Source organism: Notolepis coatsorum, assembly GCF_963971535.1.
Source record: "Notolepis coatsorum genome assembly, contig: SCAFFOLD_710, whole genome shotgun sequence".
Lineage (NCBI taxonomy): Eukaryota > Metazoa > Chordata > Actinopteri > Aulopiformes > Paralepididae > Notolepis > Notolepis coatsorum.
The window spans coordinates 35788-56715 of NW_028172728.1; the positions used below are offsets into that span (position 1 = coordinate 35788).

Consider the following 20928-nt stretch of genomic DNA (forward strand, 5'->3'; position numbering starts at 1 on the left):
GTCTAGGTAGGTAGGAAGGAAGGAAGGAAGGAAGGAAGGAAGGAAGGAAGGAAGGAAGGAAGGAAGGAAGGAAGGAAGGAAGGAAGGAAGGAAGGAAGGAAGGAAGGAAGGAAGGAAGGAAGGAAGGAAGGAAGGAAGGAAGGAAGGAAGGAAGGAAGGAAGGAAGGAAGGAAGGAAGAAAAAAGGCCTCCATCAAAACAAGCAACAGAACTCTGCGTGTGTTGTTTTCACACAGGCACCTGTGACGAGCATGTCGCTGCGCCAGCTGACTCCGGTGAACTGCGCCGGCCTCCTGCAGCCCGGCTGCTCCCTGCTGCACCTGGGCGGGCAGGTGTTCCTGTTCGGCCAGAAGGGCTGGCCCAGGCGCTCCTGTCCCACGGGAGTCTTCTCCATACGGCTGAAATCCGGCGAGCTCAAACTGAGAGCCGTCGCCTTCTCCAACGACTCTTGCTACCTGCCCCCGTTGCGGTATCCCGCCGTGGCCCGCCTTGACGACCCCCACGATGACGGCCTCACGGAGGGCTACCTCATCCACGGCGGGCGCACGCCCAACAACGAGATCTCCGCCAGCCTCTACCTGCTGACCCTGGACAACCGTGGCGGCGGCGGCAAACGCAAGGTCACCCTGCGCTGCCGGGAGCAGGAGCTGACGGGGGACGACACGCCGGGCGCGCGGTACGGCCACTCGCTCAGCGTGGTGCGGAGCCGCGGCAGGAAGGCCTACGTGCTCTTCGGGGGCCGGTCTCACGCGTCGCCGGGAGAGCGCCGCACCACGGAGAACTGGAACCGCGTGGTGGACTGTCCGCCGCGGGTGTTCCTCATCGACCCAGCGTCCGGCCGCAGCTCCGCCCACGCCCTGCCCGAGCTGAGCTCCTCCGACGGACAGTCGTTCCACGTGGCCCTCGCCAGGGACGACCGCGTCTACCTCCTGGGCGGTCACACCCTCTCCTCCGACTCCCGGCCCCCTCGACTCCTCCGCCTGCGGGTGGAGCTCCCCCAGGGCGGCGGCCCCCCCCGTGCTCTCCTGCGCGTCCTCCCTGGACACCGGCCTGTCCGTCACCAGCGCCGTCGTCACGCACACCACGGGGGGCGCCGCCCACAGGTACGTGGTGCTGGGAGGGTATCGGTCCGACTCTCGGAAGAGGATGGAGTGCAGCGCCGTGGTCCTGGATGATGACGAAGGCCTCCGCGTGGAGCCCCTGGAGCCCCCGGCGTGGACCGAGGACATCTGTCACAGCCGCACCTGGTTCGGCGGGAGCCTCGGGGAGGGAGGCGCCCTGATAGGGGTCCCGTCTGAGGGGAGGGGTGCCCCGCAGGACGCACATTACTTCTATCAGGTGGGCTTCCAGAGGGAGGAGGGCGAGAAGGAGGCCACCCAGGGCTGCAGCCAGGAACCCACAGACTGCGAGGACTCCGGTCCACTGGAGGAGGAGGAGGAGGAGGAGGAGGAGGAGGAGGAGGAGGAGGAGGAGGAGGAGGAGGAGGAGGAGGAGCAGGAGGAGGAGCAGGAGGAGGAGCAGGAGGAGGAGGAGGAGGAGGAGGAGGAGGAGGAGGAGGAGGAGGAGGAGGAGGAGCACGAGGAGGAGGAGGTGGAGGAGGAGGTGGAGGAGGAGGAGGAGGAGGTGGAGGAGGAGGAGGAGGAGGAGGAGGAGGAGGAGGAGGAGGAGGAGGAGGAGGAGGAGGAGGAGGAGGAGGAGGAGGAGGAGGAGGAGGACGACACCTACAACCAGGAGGACCAGGAGGACGAGTCGCAGACGGGCTACTGGGTGAAGTGCTGCCTGGGCTGCCAGGCGGACGCCGACACCTGGGAGCCTCACTACTCCACCGAGCTGCACCGGCCGGCCATGGTCTTGTGCTCTGGGGGAGAGGAGGAGGGCCACTGGGTCCACGCCCGGTGCATGGAGCTGACGGAGGCCCGGCTGCAGACGCTCTCGTGGGGCAAGAGCAAGTACTTCTGCCGGGACCACGGTAGGGATGTGCATGACTGACCAAGATCATATCATTCGAATAGTCTACTGTTCTTAAGACCGAATATTCGAATATTCGACCCCCCCCCCCCCAATAAAAAATAAATAAATGGTGTCATTTTGATTTATTGTTCATTTAAATTGAATTCCGAAACTAAAAAAATATTGGCTCAGCTGACCAACAATAAGTCAAAATGACACCATTATTTTTCAATAATGACCGCAGATTTTTCAATAATGACCGCAGAGCGCAGCTGTTCGCAATCAAGCCCACTGACACACTGTTTCAGTGCAATTAGACACTGCCGTGACAGGGGGCGGAGCAACACAGCGGAGCCAGAACACAGAGACTGCCCGCGATAATAATAATCACTTTATTTGGGCTGACAGAGCCACAGAACAACTGCGATTTGTCAAATGAATTAGGTATATTGTTAGTAAGTTAGCCATGTAATAAGCGGGATAATTTATAGCTATACTCGGTCATTGTCGCAAAATAATTGACCTTCACTACGTTTAAAACACCTCGGCGCGGCGCCTCGGTATTTTAAACTCTGTGTCGGTCAATTATTTTGCGACAATGACCTCGTAGCCATACATTATCCCTTACTTAACACGTTATCGCCCGATTCTATTAACGCCACAATTTTTTTTAACTCACGATTCACTTTTAAGAAAAAGAAGAAAACAAATAAATAAATAAATGCGATTAATTTGCGATTAATCGCGAGTTAACTATGGACAATCATGCGATTAATCAAGTTAAATATTTTAATCGATTGACAGCACTAAAAATTATATATTAAAAGAAAATTCTACTCTGACGTGAAAATCGAACGTGGAGACTGTTTTTCGAATATTCTAACTCATCCCTAGACCACGGAGGCCCGCCTCGCGGGGAGACGACCCCGCCGCCGCCGAGGCAGCCGCTGACCCTGAAGCGCAGTCCCATGAAGACGCGGCGCAGGAAGACCCCCCCGCCCTCCTTGAAGATGACCCCCCCGGCTAAGAAGAGCTTCTTGAGGAGGCTGTTTGAATGACATGGATGGGTGTGGCTTTTGTGTCACATGAGCATTTTTTTCAACATCAACATTTGGAATAGTTTTGCTTGGTGTGGTAGAAAGTGAATTTGGAAAACTTTTATCAGTGATAATGTCGAATGTAGAGACTTTTGTGTGAAGTTTAACCTGCAAAATACATGATATATTCAGATTTGTAATATTTGTATAGAGAATTGCATGTATCGTGAGATAAACCAATACAAATTAAATCAAACCTTGATATTATTTTGCCGCGTTTTTCTAATGTGTTTTCACAAGATTACATTTGTATGTGAATTGAGTGAATAAAAAATATCCAACATGTTTACCAGGCCAGGTGTTGCAGTGTTTGCTGTAAAACTGTACACGCCCTGTTTACCTAGCAGACCTCCTCACCCCCTATACCAACGTCAGGGCAGGGACGCGAGAAGTCCACGGGGAGTGGGGGTGCTGAGATATCGATCGTTTTTGATTATTTTTTTATTTTTTTTATATAATTTTTTTTTTATATAAAATATATATTATATAATTATACTTGTAGTTGTATTGTCTGTGAGACATCGCCACCACGCAACACGTCAAAATGCTCGCTATCTGCAAACAGCTCCACTGTCTGTCACGTCATAACCAACACTCTCGTTCACTAGAGGATACTATGATGAATTGAAAATGGGGCACCCTGATGTAAACAAGACGAAAGTCTTTCTCTGGTCTGCATCCCCTTAACAATTGTATGTATTGAGCTGTACTGTACTGTACCCATTCTGCAATCTGTTAATAAACTTTTCCATCAAACTTTTCAATCAAAACCGCTGCCCAACTCCGCGCTCTGAGCGTGCGAGACAAGTAACCGTTCTGATGCACACATCACAGCCCAGCTTACCCCACCTGGCTGTTGCGCCCTCCCTCTGCAATTCGTTCCCCGCATACATGATAGCCGACATGCAAAAGGTCTTCGATCACCCTCCCGGGGGCTCGGATAGTTCTGCTGGCTTGTTCATATAATTATTCCTTTACTGCGAATTCACCGTCCCAAAAGTTAACTATCCCAGGCAGGGCGCAGCCGCTGTGTCTATTTTTTTTTACCAACGGATTTCCAGTTCCGCGTTGACGCTTCCAGGCCGCGTCTATTCGAATCCCAACCGGTTCATGCGTCGGCTACACGCTGTTAATAACATTCAAGTTCAAGTTCTTTAATAGTTGTCATACAGAAGTACAGAATACTTTCATACAAAATGCTTCTTACTGTTACGCTCCAGAGACTGTGCTAGACAAGATAGTATCAAATAACATAATAACATAATATAGCATGAATTTAGAAGAAGAAAATGAGGTCACAGTGTTCGGTATAGACATATGTACAATGTTCTGAGTTACCATATAATATACAATACACAATACTATGCAGTGTACTAATGTACAGTACTATCTAGTGCAAAGCAGAAATGGGATGAGGTACAATTTTAGGTACAATTTACAGTAAGGTGTACGAGTTGTAGTGCAATCCTTCATCCATAAATATAAAGTGTGGGGAGTGGGTGCTACAGTGTGTTTGTTTAAAGTGGGTGTGTGCTATAAAGTGTGTGGAGTGGGTGCTACAGTGTGTTTGTTTAAAGTGAGTGTGTGCGTGTGGATGTGTGTGCTATGTGTGTTTGGTGGTTGTTGTTGTGTAGTGTTCATTCATTGTTCGTTTAGCAGCCTGATGGCCTGGGGATAGAAGCTACTTCTGAGTCTTTCTGTGCTCGCCTTGAGACTCCTGTATCGCTTGCCTGACGGCAGCAGTTCAAAGAGGCAGTTGTTCGGGTGGCTCGAGTCCTTAATAATTCTCTTAGCCTTCCCCTTGCAACGCTTGTAGTAAATGTTCTGGAGGGTGGGGAGCCCCCCTCCAATTGTGCGTTCGGCTGAACGTGTCACTCTTTGTAGTCTGCTTTGGTCTTTTGCAGTGCTATTCCCAAACCAGGAGGTGATGTTGCCGGTCAAGATGCTCTCTATTGTACATGAGTAGAAGTTCTTAAGGATCTTCTGGCTGACTTGGAACTTCCTTAGGCGCCTGAGGAAGTAGAGGCGTTGTCGTGCCTTCTTCACCACACTGTTAATGTGTGTGGTCCATGTCAAGTCCTCGGATATGTGGGCTCCGAGGTACTTGAAGCTGTTGACTCTCTCAACCGGTGCCCCGTCGATGCTGAGGGGGCTGTAGTCCTTGACCCCCGACCTCCTGAAGTCCACAATCATCTCCTTTGTTTTGCTGACGTTCAGGGAGAGGCTGTTTTCCTGGCACCATCCCGCCAGGACCTTGACCTCTTCCAGGTAGGCCCTCTCGTCGTTGGCAGAGATCAGGCCCACCACCACTGTGTCGTCAGCAAATTTGACGATTGTATTGCTACTCCGCTGAGCCACACAGTCGTGTGTGTACAGGGAGTAGAGGAGGGGACTCAGAACACAGCCCTGGGGGGCCCCTATGTTGAGGGTGATGGATGAGGAGGTGCAGTTGCCTGCTCTCACCACCTGGGGTCTGCCAGTCAGGAAGTCCAAGACCCACTGGCAGAGGTCATAGCCCAAGCCCAGGTCCCTGAGCTTGGCTATGAGTATGGAGGGGACTATGGTATTGAATGCCGAGCTGTAGTCGATGAATAGCATTCTCACATAGTTCCCCTGCCTCTTGTCCAGGTGTGATGCTGCTGTGTGCAGCACATGGGATATGGCGTCCTCCGTGGACCTGTTGGGGCGGTATGCAAATTGCAGGGGGTCCATGTTGATGGGGAGGGAGGAGCAGATGTAGCCCTTTACTAGCTTCTCGAAGCACTTCATTGCATTATCGAGACAGCGCCCCTATGACGATCTGAATGAATTCCAAGAGTAGGGTAAATCTGCAGTGCCGTTCCGCTCTGTGACATGAGTAGCCTCGGTTACAAATTTGGAATAAAATCCAAAACAACCTTGCAGTTGCAGTTACACTCCCATCCAGCAGGGGGTGCTGCAGCCCCTGCCGCATCCCCCCTTCTCGCGTCCTTGCGTCAGGGCCCTCAGATCGGCTGACAAGGGTCTCCTAACCACCCGTAGGTCCAATTTCAAGTCTAGGGGGGGGCGTGCTTTTGCGGTCGCAGCCCCTGACCTCTGGAACAGCATCCCCATGTCCATTAAATCTGCCCCCTCCATCGAGTCTTTTAAATCTAAACTCAAAACCCACCTATACCGCCTGGCCTTCCCTGACTCACTCCGACTCTTGCCTTGTTTGTTGACATGTTGTTTTGTTTCTCTGTCTGTCCGTTGGTTGTTTTGTGTCATGTCTAAATGTGCAATACAAATAAATTTGATTGATTGATTGATTTGAGTTATTAGACAGTAAGAGGAACCCATGGACATGTTTGACTACAAGCACACTGACCACTGTCTTCATATACAGTAACATATACAACTTATTCCCTCCCCATCAACCTGGACCCTCTGCAATTTGCATATCACCCCAACAGGTCCACGGAGGACGCCATAGCCCATGTGCTGCACACAGCAGCATCACACCTGGACAAGAGGCAGGGGAACTATGTGAGAATGCTGTTCATCGACTACAGCTCAGCATTCAATACCATAGTCCCCTCCAAACTCATAGCCAAGCTCAGGGACCTGGGCTTGAACTATGACCTCTGCCAGTGGGTCTTGGACTTCCTGACGGGCAGACCCCAGGTGGTAAGAGCCGGCAACTGCACCTCCTCATCCATCACGCTCAACATAGGGGCCCCCCAGGGCTGTGTTCTGAGCCCCCTCCTCTACTCCCTGTACACACATGACTGCGTAGCACAGCGGAACAACAACACCATCATCAAATTTGCTGATGACACAGTAGTGGTGGGCCTGATCTCTGCCAACGATGAAAGGGCCTACCTGGAAGAGGTAGAGAACCTGTCACAGTGGTGTCAGGAGAACTGCCTCTCCCTGAACGTCAGCAAAACAAAAGAGATGATTGTGGACTTCAGGAGGTCGGGGGTCAAGGACTACAGCCCCCTCAGCATCGACGGGGCACCGGTTGAGAGAGTGAACAGTTTCAAGTACCTCGGAGCCCACATATCCGAGGACTTGACATGGACCACACACATTGACAGTGTTGTGAAGAAGGCACGACAACGCCTCTACTTCCTCAGGCGCCTAAGGAAGTTCCAAGTCAGTCAGAAGATCCTTAGGAACTTCTACTCATGTACAATAGAGAGCATCCTGACCGGCAACATCACCTCCTGGTTTGGGAATAGCACTGCACAAGACCGTAGCAGACTACAAAGAGTGACACGTTCAGCCGAACGCACAATTGGAGGGGGGCTTCCCACCCTCCAGAACATTTACAACAAGCGGTGCAAGGGGAAGGCTAAGAGAATTATTAAGGACTCGAGCCACCCGAACAACTGCCTCTTTGAACTGCTGCGGTCAGGCAAGCGATACCGGAGTCTTAAGACGAGCACAGAAAGACTCAGAAGAAGCTTCTATCCCCAGGCCATCAGGCTGCTAAACGAACAATAATCGCTAAACGAACAATAATCACTATGCAACAACCATCAAATGCACACAGCACACACACCCACACGCACACACTCACTCAAACAAACAACACACTGCAGCACCCACTCTCCACACTTTAGATCACACAAACACACTTACACTTTATATTTATTGATAAAGGATTTGCACTACAACTCGTACACCTACTGTGAATTGTACCTAAATTGCACCTCGTCCCATTTCTCCATTTCTGCCTTGCACTATATAGTATAAAATTAAGCATTACATCACGCGCAGGAGTGGTTTGTGACCAATAAACCATGCCTAGGGGTGGTCGTTAGGCCCGAGGCGCAGCCGAGGGTCGTTAGACCCCCCTAGGCATGGTTTATTGGTCACAAATCACGACTACAAGTGGTGTAAAGCTTTTATACAACTGCCAGATTCATCCAACCTTATTTCTATACAATAAACACACATTAATCGAAGATTTATTGAAAAAACCATCCACCAGAAAAAGTAGTTCCCACAACTACAAAAAAGACAAGTTGCCTCCATGTGGAAGCAGCTTGAAGTGCATCCAACCAAACTAACACATCCAACTGTGTATTATTGGAATGATTGAGAGAAGTTGCCTCATGTGGAAGCAGCTTGAAGTGCATCCAACCAACTAACACATCCAACTGTGTATTATTGGAATGATTGATTGAAAATTGTATTACCAGATGCAGAATGGGTACAATACAGTACGGCTCAATACACACAATTGTTAAGGGAATGCAGACCTACTTTCCATAGAACTTCATTCTTAGATGCTTCTATATAAAGTAGGTAAAACAAATTAAAACGTTTTCTTTGCCCTATAGGAAAAAAACGTTTTCTTCGCCCTATTTTTTTATTTATTTCTTTTAGCCTAAACTTAACCAGTTGGAAACCAGGGGTACAGTAATAAAATTAGCAATCAACCAATCAATCAATTCAATAGACCATGCTCACTTAAAACAGCGCTGCTTCTCTCTCAGTCTGACTCCCCCGCTGTTGCAGACAGGAGTGTGTGTGTGTGTGTGTGTGTGTGCGTGTGTGTGTGTCACAGTGTGTGTTGTTGTCCGCGATCTTGTTTTCTCCCGGAGTGAGCCGGGGAGTGATATGTGATTCGGTTGTGGGCGGGTCCTGAGCCCAGGACCGTGGATTGTTGCCAATAAAGACGTGTAAATGGCCAATCAGAATCGAGAAATTTGCATACCGTTGTATAATGTATATTAGTACACTGCACAGTATTGTATATTGTATGGTAACTACGTCTATTCTGCATCGAACATTGTACATATGTCTAAACTGAACACTGTGACCTCATTTTTTTTACTTCTAATTTTACTATGTTATTTTATTTCATACGTATCTTGTCTTGCACAGTCTCTGGAGCGCAACAGTAAGAAGCATTTTGTATAAAAGTATTCTGTACTTCTGTATGACAACTATTAAAGAAACTTGAAACTTGAAACTTGAAACTTCCTCACATTCACTCACACATTCACACACCGACGGCAGAGGCGACCGTGCAAGGTGCCAACCTGCTCATCGGGAGCAGTTAGGGGTTAAGTGTCTTGCTCAAGGACACTTTGACAATTGACATGCTGCCCGGGAAAAGCGGGAATCGAATCGGAAACCATCCGATCACCAGACGACCGCTCTACCTCCTGACCACTGTCGCCCCGTAAAGAGTCATTACCAAAGATATAGGTAGGTAAGGACTGTGAATCACTACCCACTTTCAAAAACACTCTCAAAGAACACCTACGGGAGACTGCAATTCGAAACTGGCCCATGTAAATGTCCTAACCCAACCCCCTCCAATGTACAGTAAATTACCAAGTATGGTATTCCAATGTACAATTTTTCTTGTACAGTTGTACAGTGTATAGATGTAGCAGTACTGTCTATCTGTATGTCATGTATGTCATATATGTCCTGATGAATTGAAAATGGGGGACCCTGATGTAAACAAGACGAAAGTCTTTCTCTGGTCTGCATCCCCTTAACAATTGTGTGTATTGAGCTGTAGGCTACTGTATTGTACCCATTCTGCAATCTGTTAATAACGTTTTCAATCAATCAATCAATCAATCAAGTTTGCCATTTTGGTATAAATATGACAGGAAATATGTGTGTGAATATATAATACTGTATATAATACAGTGAATATGTGTGACCCATTCACTAACTTATGGAGGCCTGTAAACGATAGAAACCAACATTTAAACACAGGCACTTGCGTCGTGGCTCTTATTCAAATAAAAGAGCCTGTATCATCAAGTCATCCCCAGCCGTCGACGACAGTTTGCCTGAATTGTAAAGTTGTTTTGGGGAGAGAATGTCACACTGTGCTCTACAGCAAACAATTGGAATTTCATAAATCATCCATCATTCATTACTTTTGGAAGTGCAATTTATTTACGAGCAAAAAACAAACCAGAGAGACACACCACACCACGGTGTACTGTAGCATAAAACATGGTGCTATTCTGTGGCCGTGGCAACTGTCAAGTGAAACATCTATTTTCCGGGGGCTGCCGTGTTATGACAGTGGAATAGAAAATCTAAAACATTTCATCAAATAAGAAAATAAAACTGCCCGTCACACAACTCGGAGTGGCAAGAGCAGAGGGGGGGAGACAATGTGATCAATCAATGAGAGAAATCAACTCTCCGGCAGCTCGGTTTTACATCAAGTCTGTCTCGTTCTCGTCCATCACCGTCGTCCATAAGTAACGTCTGTGCCAAACAGCAGAGCGAGAGAGGAGCAGGTCGTAGAGGGAATCTTTAAGAAACACCCAGACCTGCAGGAAAGTCTGTGGGGTGTCAGGGGCTTATAGCAAAAGGGATGTATTCTCACGTTATCGGCAAATAAAAAGGTCAGTATAGGTTTCATTCAATATGCGAAGGGGTAGAATAAGAGTAGTATCTCCCCCTCACTGTGCAAAAGCTAAGAGATTAAATTGTTTCAAAGTTATATGTTTATATTTACAGCATATGTCCATATATGTCTTAATATACCAGCCTATAACCCTTTATATACTTACTTATACACCTGCATATAACACATACAACTCTTCATGATAGCATGTACAATAATGCTGTATATACGTGTGTGTGTGTATTATATATATATATTAATTCTTACTATATATATATATATATATATATATATATATATATATATATATATATATATATATATATATATATATATATATATATATATATATATATATATATATAGTATATATTACCTGCTTGTAATCCTTTTTACATATCTGTATTTGTAGATACTGTACATATCCCTTACTTGTACTAGTTAAGCTGGTGGTCAGCCCTACTTACTACCATAGTGTCTTTATACCTGTATCACTGTACATATAAATACTACAACTTGAACTCTGTATACATACAGTACTGATTAGCACTATTACTCAGTAGTACTAATTGATATATTTTATACCCAGTCTAATCACCTGTACATTGTATATCACTGTTGCACTTTACCGTTACATTTGCACTCTGGTTGGATGCCAAACTTCTTTTCATTGTACTGTACTTGTGCTGTATGATGACAATACATTTTAATCTAATCAGATCTAATGTGAACAAGCCTCACGAGTGAATCCAATATGTTTACACAACAATCTGAATCCATACCCCGCTCTCAAAGAGCACCTACAGGATGCTGCAATTGTAAACTGGCCCCCGTAATTGTCCAAACCCCCCCTCCCACCCCCTCCTACAGTCTCCTCCCCATCGTATGTATATCTTTTCTGTTAGGATCTCTGTTTAACAGTACTGTATATTTGCATATCGTGTATGTCACAAATGTAACAATACTGTATCTGTATGTCATGTATGTCATACATGTCATGGTATATATCTGTATTATCTGTATGTTGTGTATGTCATAAATGTTATGATTAATTGAAAATGGGGGACCCTGATGTAAACACGACGAAAGTCTTTCTCTGGTCTGCATCTCCTTAACAATTGTGTGTATTGAGCTGTAGGGCCTACTGTACTGTACCCATTCTGCAATCTGTTAATAAAGTTTTCAATCAATCAATCAATCAATCAATTTAGCAGGCCTGGTGTTGCAGTGTTTGTTGTAAAACTGTTCACTAGAGTGATTAGAGTGTACCAAAAACCCAGCAGTTCGTCATTTAAAAAAATCTTTATTTGTTTACTCATTCAAGAAAACACAGACAGGTTTGACTACAAGAACACTGACCACTGTCTTCATATACAGTAAATATACAAACATGTAACTAGTATGTCAAATAAAAGAGACAGTATGAAGTTATCCTCACCAGTATACAGTTTGCCTGAACTTTAGTGTAGTTTTGGGGAGAAAATGACATAGGTACTGTGCTGTACAAACACAGAATTGGAATTTCATAAATCATCCATCATCCATTATTTTTGGAAAAAGCTATTAATTTCTGATATGAGACACACCACAGTGTAATGTAGCATAAAAAACGACATTCCCTTTTCTTTTGTTTCTTGACCGTGACAACGGTCAAATCAAACGTCTACTTTATGGCTGCCATGCAGTGAATGGGTATGACAGTGGCATAAAAATCTAAACATTTCATCAAATAAGAAAATAAAACTGCCCGTCACAACTCGGAGTGGCAAGAGCAGCGGGGAGACGATGTGATCAATCAATGAGAGAAATCAACTCTCCGGCAGTTCAGTTTTACATCAAGTCTGTCTCGCTGTCGTCCATCATCTTCCTCTCTGAGTAACGTCTGCGCAAAACAGCAGGGAGAAAGGAGCAGGTCGTAGAGGGAATCTTAAAGGATCTATAAGCGGACGCAGATCTTTGGCAAAAGATCTCATTATATATCTCGACAGTAATCGTTAGCACTCAAGAAAATAAGACGTTTGACACCGAAATGTTCCGGTAAGGGGCAGGATCTAAAACCACGAAGTCCAATCAAGCGATTGGAATGAGCGAGCTGTCTATCAAACCCTCTAGTAGTGACACGTGGGCTTGTTATGTGCATAACGGTACATAAAGGCCTGCTGCATGCTAACACATAGCTGCCTGCTGCTAACACATAGCTGCCAGCTAGCTACCTAGCTACCTGCTGCTAACACATAGCTGCCAGCTAGCTACCTAGCTACCTGCTGCTAACACATAGCTGCCAGCTACCTACCTAGCTACCTGCTGCTAACACATAGCTGCCAGCTAGCTACCTAGCTACCTACTGCTAACACATAGCTGCCAGCTACCTACCTAGCTACCTGCTGCTAACACATAGCTGCCAGCTACCTATAGCTGCCTGCTGCTAACACATAGCTGCCAGCTACCTATAGCTGCCTGCTGCTAACACATAGCTGCCTGCTAGATACCTAGCTACCTGCTGCTAACACATAGCTGCCAGCTACCTACCTAGCTACCTGCTGCTAACACATAGCTGCCAGCTAGCTACCTAGCTACCTACTGCTAACACATAGCTGCCAGCTACCTACCTAGCTACCTGCTGCTAACACATAGCTGCCAGCTACCTATAGCTGCCTGCTGCTAACACATAGCTGCCTGCTAGCTACCTAGCTGCCTAGCTACCTTTGGAGGCATCTGATTGGGAAGGGCGTCGTCGAATTCATTTTAAGGATTTGAACATATTTCTGCTCAAAATCAACAACCGCCTATTGCCCCTTTAAGAAACGACCAGACCTGCAGGAATGTCCGTGGGATGTCGGGGCTTAGCAAGCGGACCATATGGCGTTCTTACGGTATATAAACCAATAGAAAGGTCACTATAGGTTTTCTTCTATGTGAAGAGGTAGAATAAGAGCATTATCTCTCCCTCACTGCGCAAAAGTGAAGAGATAAAATAGTTTCAAAGTGACCTGGCCTCTCCTCCAGGCCTCGGGGGACCCCACTCTGAGGCACTAAAGGAATCCCGGTCTGGTGGCTCTCATGAAACAGAGACCATTCGGGGGCCCGTGATTCTATTCTGCTCCGGACCGAAAATGAATACAACGGTCATAAATGTGGTCTCTTTTAACACAATCTCCCCCAGCCATGACTTAGTGCTTTCATCTGTTTCCATAAACATCCTCTCTGAATAAATTCATAAATGTGTCATAACCCCTGAAATACAATAAACCGCACCATATTTCACCGGGGAGCGTTGGGCCAGAAAACAATCGCTCTCACTGAGCGCGCGGCGGGGGCAAGGAGAGCCCGACTTTGCACTCAAATTAGTAACTCAACGTGAAGCATAATGCGGATATAAAACAGAGGCTGAGAAGGACATTATGTTCCACAACCCTACTGCGAACGGCTGTACGCAAGTAAATAAAATGGGACGTTTAGCGTAGAAAATATCTTTAAAAACCTCAAGTGAATGCCGATGTATTATGCAAAAGTGCAAACTAAAATGACGCCAATAAAAGGCAACGTCTTAGAGAACAGACATTACTGCTGCAATTCCAAAATGGACTATGAACACTAACCACTCATTACCACATGTGCTTTTAACACCGCTCCCACTATTGTGAGGAGGAAATCAATCAAATCCTAACGTTAAGGACACAGGCAGTGGGGGGGGGGGCGACAGTTACTCGGGAGGTAGAGCGGTCGTCTGGTAGTCGGAAAAGGTTCCCGGTTCAATTCCCGCCCCTCCCGGGCAGTGTGTAGAAGCGTCCTTGAGCAAGATGGGCAGCTTGATTTGCCAGGTCCAAAAACCAACACTTTAAGGAGATCTTTTATTTTTAGAGCATTAACTCTTTGGAATAACCTGCCTCAAAACCTCCGCTGCATTTACAGATTCACTTTTTAAAATAATCTTAAATTGTATTTAACACTGTAAAGTTTTTTTTTCTTTTTTTTTGCTTGCATGTAATTTTAGCCATCTTAATTGTTAGTTTCATTATGCATTGTGTGTTGAGTACTGACTTTTTATAATTTTGTTTTGCAATAATAATTGTTTTTGTATGTTTTTTTTGTGTGTGGACCCCAGGAAGACTAGCTGGTTGCTATGGCACCAGCTAATGGGGATCCGTAATAAAATAAAATAAAATCAAGACCCGATGAGCAGGTTGGCACCTTGCATGGTCGCCTCCGCCAATGGTGAGTGAATGTGGTAAAAATTTGCAGAACAAATATTGTAAAGCGCTTTGGATAAAAGCTGCTATATAAATGCACCTTTTACCATTTTACCAACAGCTATCTTTCAAAAGTCTAGGACATCCGGAGTAGGGATGGGCATTTTAAAGAAAAACCCAGATCGATTGATCGCACGCTCGAGGGATCGTGTATTACGCGTGGAGGGGGAAAAACACAAAACATTTATAATAATAATAATAATTTTTTGAATATTCTTTTTATTTATATATCTTTTTTATTAAAACTTAATTTAGTTCATTCACGTATATGTTTAATGAAACCAACAAACGGTTATAATCTTACACATATGTGAAACAAATATGTAAAAAAAATAAATAAACAAATCATAAATTTTTTTAATAATTTAAGATTTTTCCCATAGCCACGAGTCCACGACCCATCCCTAATCCGGAGACGTGGTGGCAGCCTCGTCCCCCTGTGTCTCAGTCGGGTGGACGGAGGCTCGCGGCGTCGTGACCGACTCCCTGTGAGCCTCCATGAACCTCTGCAGGTGCCTGGAGGTGTAGAGCCAGTGGTGCTTCAGCACGTCCTGCAGCTCGAAGGCCTTGGACTGCCGCCGCGCGTTCATCCTCCCTAACCCTAACCCTAACCCATGAGCCTCTGCAGGTGCTTGGAGGTGTAGAGCCAGTGGTGCTTCAGCACGTCCTGCAGCTCGAAGGCCTTGGACTGCCGCGCGTTCATCCTGCGGAAGCGGCGGAACAGCTTGTTGGCCGCTTCGTTGCCCTCGCTGGCCCACGGCCCGATGGAGCCGTCGCGCTCGATGATCTCGGGCACGTGCGCCAGCGTCTTGTGCAGGTAGTTGGTGATCTTCCCGTCGTACCTGTACCTGAAGCAAGGGGTGAAAAGAACTCGAGTAATTGTACTTTGTTACAATACTTAAGTACTGTTTTGGGGGGATTTGTACTTTACTCAAGTATTATTAGGTTTGTATACTTTGTACTTTTACTCAATTACATTTCAGAGAAAAAAAAACATTTTTTTACTCCTTACATTTAAAATGCAGACCTACAAAGTACAAAGTACACATCTCGCAGGTCCAACTATTTTAATTAGTATATTTGTTTCTCTGGCCGAACTGACGTTAACGTTATTAATCCTGCGGCCGCACTTTATTTAAAAACAGCCAATCAAATCCCCATCAATGGAAAATGAACCCGCCCATACCCATGCTGATTGGTCCTTGTGCAAGACTAGAGAGCGGGGATCTTTGATTAAACACCTGCTGTCAGAAGAATAGACCGTCATAAAAAAAAGTTTGTACTTTTACTTTTTAGTATTAAAAGTAGACACTTTTTTACTTTTACTCCAAGTGTGTTTCTAGCCAGATACTCTGACTTTTAACTCGAGTAAGATTTTGAGACGGTACCCATACTTTGACTTAAGTATAATTAACCCCTGACCTGAAGGTGGAGGAGAGGAGGTCGGCGAAGCGCTGGGCGTTGAAGCTGTAGCGGCACAGCTGGTCGGGGCACTCCCGGGCGGGGCGGGTGGCTCGCCACACCGGCTTCATCTGGACGTAGAGGCCCATCAGCTCGCGCAGTGCCGCGCGCCGCTCCTCCGAGGGCACCAGCGTGCACACGGCCTCCGCGGCCTCCTCCGTCATCAGGCGCCGCGCGTAGTTCCCGTTCATCCGCATCGTCGGCTTCAGCTTCACCGTCTTCCTGCACGTTGAAATGTGTAGATAACATGGTGGACATAAAAACCTTGGGGATCATTTTTCTTCGTGCTAAGAGTAAAAGCCTGTATTCAATGTCTCTTTCAACCAAGAGAAGGAGAGTATAATTTAAGAGGGTTGTGTATTCTTAAAACCTGTAAAAAGGTAAGAACTAATGTAAAAAAGCTAAATGTGTTTAAATTTTGGGAGTTAAATTGTGGAATAGCCTTATAGTGACGGCTTGAAGTTGTGTACTTCATCAGGGGAGATTTAAAAAAGCCTTAATGGATCAAATAATTCACGAGTACAGTTTTGAGTAAAACATCAAACATTTTGTTTTTTTCTTAAAAAAAATAAATGATATCTTGGGGGCGCTCCAGTAGCACAGCGCATATCGCGCTGAGTCACGGAGCGGTCGCCCCCCGGGTTCGATTCCCCGACCCGGTGGCCATGTGCCGCATGTCTTCCCCTCTTCTCCTCCCGCTTCACCCTCTCTCCTCTGTCGGTCCCGCGTGGCCAGAACGTGGCCTACGTTGACCAAAAAAAGCAAGCTCTGTGGTGGGAGCGGACCTGGGCCCTCATTTATCAACTTGACGTACGCACAGATATGTGCTTAAGCCGTGCGTACGACCATTCCTAAGCAAAGTGTGGGATTTATCTATTTGAACTTGTGCTTGACTTTGTGCGTATATTTAAGCACAGGTCGGACCATGCGTAGGTGGCGCTGGTGGTTATTATTTTGCACATATATTGCAGAAATACGGGAACGTTTTGATTATATTTAAAAGGCTTTGCCATTGTTAAACGTAATAAGTGGAACCCCGAAGCTGTAAGCAGAATACAAGTCATATGAACACCCACGATATAAAAACACATTGCAATTAGAACAGACAGAGGTTATTTGTTGAGTGTATGTGTATACAAAACCCTTGCAATAAATGTGTCTTATGAATGAAAAGCATACATGCTCTGGACACAGAGCATATATCGTGTGGGTGATATTACAGAATTTCACTTATTTAGTTTTACAATGTCAAAGCCTAAATCAAAACGTTCCCGTATTTCTGCAATCTATGCGCAAAATAATAACGAGTTGAGTTCTAACAAAGAACGTATTACATGCTGGTAGGCTGATAGAGTAAACTATGATATATATGAATATGATATGATCATATAAATACTGGTCCGTCCGCGAGGATATCGAGGACTCGGATAGCCATTAAGCCATTTGAGAATATAGGCGGCCTATAGCCTATACATATTATTTAATGTTTTCATAAGCGTAAAGATACAACAGCTAGATTAATGATCAAGTTAGTTTACTGTATGCAGGCTTCGCAGGGCTGTGTGTTATATATGCGCAAGTTACTGTTGCATAATGTAGGCTGGCTGCTATTATATGTAATTCATAGGCTACCTAATACCAACAACAAAATGGATTGTATCATATGTGTTGTGAAGGATCAGATTAAACTGAATATATATATTTATTTATGGATATATATTTAATAGTATTTGTATATCGTTTGATATCCCTTGTATATTCTTTGTACATATACACTGAATATCCCTTTAGTCTACTACAGCCCATAATAGTTCATTCTCTCATTGGACAAGAACCTGGCGCCAGCAGACAGGCCCCTTGAGTCAAGTTCAATAGTGCCGACGAACATGTCCCAACTAGCCCCGGTTCCGCGTAGGAATACGGCTACCGAAATACGAATGGTACTATTTGTTCACCGTGCATATAAATAGGGCGCAAGTAAAGTAGAACTTTCTTTTAGTCCATTAGTCCTTTACCCTCCAACCTAGTAACAGACGTGAAGCCTCACCCACGACCCACGTGTGGTGCAGTATGGCCTATTTTGGCCCCAGAATAGGCATTGAGACCTCGTGTAAATTCATAGCTGAATTGTCATAGTTTGGCACTGTACCGTCGAGTGGGACGTATTTCTATTAAGTAATAATAGTCTATTATGTATGGTGCATCGTTCGGTTAGAGTTCTAAAGTGAGCAGCACCCCCATCGTTTCCTCGCGTTATCTAGAGTCTTAACCAGGCTGGGCAGACCACGCGTGGTGCTTTCATCCGAGGAGTTCTGGGCGAGGACGAGTGGACCTGCACATTGGATTACCTACCCGGACGACTGCTGAGCCTATACGGCATGGAATATCTATTTGCTTTGGGTGCTTTGATTTGTGGAGCGGATAACAGCCAACGCCAGTGAGTGTTGGAATTACCCCCGAGAGGAGCCCAGGTGAGACGGCGCTCAACCCAGACCGAGGCCGCCTCGCTTCTCCTTCGTTGTGGACCTACAGCTACCGTCTACAAGAGGGCCCAAGTGTATTCATCTGTGGATCAAGATCCTGCGGGCACTGTTTTCTGTACCTGAATTCTCCCCAGGAATCGTTGGCCAGATGGGATGCAGCTGACGGCTCTCCAAACCCCCCCCCCTTACTGACTTACAACCAGCAGGACCCCTTTAGTATCCCGCTATAATCCTTAAGTACCATCGCTATAGTTTCCCTAAAGAACCAGGTTGTATACTTGCTTCCTGCGTAACCAGAGATTGGACATTCAGTGTTGATTTGCCTACGAATACTAATTTGCCTTACAAGTGCATTCAAATCATAAATGTAATTAAGTGAATGTTGTATATACCTTTTGCTATATTAAACCTTCGGCTGTTATATTTGTGTGGACCTGGTTTCATATGTGGGAAAGTGTTCATCATACTTAGATATCGTGTACTGGATGGCCAGAAGTTAAAGTACATCAAGCGGTAGTGGTTTAATGATACCATACTTATCAATACAGTCAGGGAATTGTACCCCTCAGTTACAATTGGTCCTTCGAGCCGGATGGTAACTAGTGTAATATTAATATAGTGTTATTAATATTGAAATGGCCTATGATGAACACTCCACGAAACGGTCCTCCTAACGTAGAACGCCCGCGGCGCAGACGACAGACACCTCAGTACTTAGAGGATTACGCTGTCAGTCAACTACCTAGCCTTCTACAGACGGTAAACGCGGTAAAAGTAGAAAGTAAAATTATGTCTGACCTTAACGACCAGGTTACCCCGACCACAGAGGCCCTAGTGGGTTCTAATGTAACTGACCAAGCTCACGGTGGGGACCAGGAGGGAACAGACATGCCTTTACCCCCCGCCAATACCGAAGAAGTAGTCCCCGACCAGCTCCGGGAGGAAGACAACCCTCCAGAGGTGGAACCCTGCACGGAACAAGATGAGGAGAGCGCCGAGGAGATAGAGCTCCAGGACTCCCCAACGAGGACAGCCAGGAGCGGCTCACCTCTACAAGCGTCTTCCCCCAGCGAGGCGGAGAGGATGCTGTCACAGGCGTTCCTCGTCAGCCTGACAGCCTCTACCGAACGCGATCGACTCCAGGGTGAACGCGATCGACTTCAGGGTGAACGCGATCGACTCCAAACACAGCAGCGGAGCGAAGAAGAGCACATACGCCTGGAGATGAGACGCCTTCAGACGGAAGAGAATATGGCAAGAGACCGGTCCGACACCCAGCGCGCCGCTGACGGTGCCCAAAGAGAAGCAGAGCGCGACATCGCTCTCATCCAGCGCGAAGCCGAGCGCGACAGACTACAAGCCGAGCGCGACAGACTACAAGCGCAGCTAATGGAGCAGCTGATCACCAGGGCAACACCCTCTCCCTCCGCCAGGGGTTCAAGGGCCTCGTCGAGACAACAGTCAAGGGCAGCATCCCCTAACCGACCAAGCGACCCTGAACTTGACCACCAGAGAGAGCCTATACCCCCCGCAGACCCCCTTCCCCGACCGGTCCAAGCGAGACCCAGCTACAAGGAAGGAGCAGCATACACTGCGGAGAGGCTAAATAAACGACTACAGGATCTAGAGGACCTGACAGAAGAAGAAGAGGGAGAGGAGGAGAACCAAGCCCGACGACAGCACAGTACTCCACCGGACCAGGAGGTCCAGTACAGCCCAGGCTATACCCCCGCGGCGCTGCGCTACAGACCCCCGACTCTATTCACGGGTGAGCATGACGCACGACCAGCCCCGAGGAACAGCACCTGGACCAGCGGGCCATGGTACCCTGCCGGTACCAGCCCACAGAGAGGCGCAAGAGGAGACTCGCCTAGGAGGCCTCTCTCCCAACGCTCACCGATGTGCCAGCCATCCACGGCGTCATACATTGGCACACCGACGTTTCCAGACTTCACCCATGAGAATCGAGCACAGTACACGGAGCTCCGGATGTGCTTAGAGACAATGATGGTGGATGTCGTTGACGAACGCCACAAGTATGCAATATTACTGAAGCACCTGAAAGTACCCCGAGCGCACAATATAGCGCTAGCCTATGCCACCTCTACGACCCCATACACCGCGGCTCTAGCAGCGCTGGACCAGAGATATGGACGTATATGGGATTACGTAATCCAAGAGATAAGGCATATTGACCGCCTACCCCCAGCAACAGACAATCGCTCACTAGACGACCTGTCTATAAAAGTGCAGTCCCTGGTAGGGATGCTGGGAGCGCAATGAGAAAAGGGTATGCACGAGCTATACGCCAACTCTAACGTCGAGAGGATT

At 46.8% G+C, this 20928-nt stretch overlaps 1 protein-coding gene across 1 annotated transcript; it reads left to right on the forward strand.

The window, feature by feature from the left end:
- Nucleotides 1-250: 250 nt before the first annotated feature.
- On the forward strand, nucleotides 251-3007 carry rag2 (recombination activating gene 2; the record flags this gene model as incomplete). The annotated part of the gene is given in 4 exon segments (XM_084338955.1): nucleotides 251-1003; nucleotides 1005-1443; nucleotides 1696-1968; nucleotides 2844-3007. Coding segments are annotated over 4 exon segments (1629 nt in total).
- Between the last annotated feature and the right edge of the window lie 17921 nt (nucleotides 3008-20928).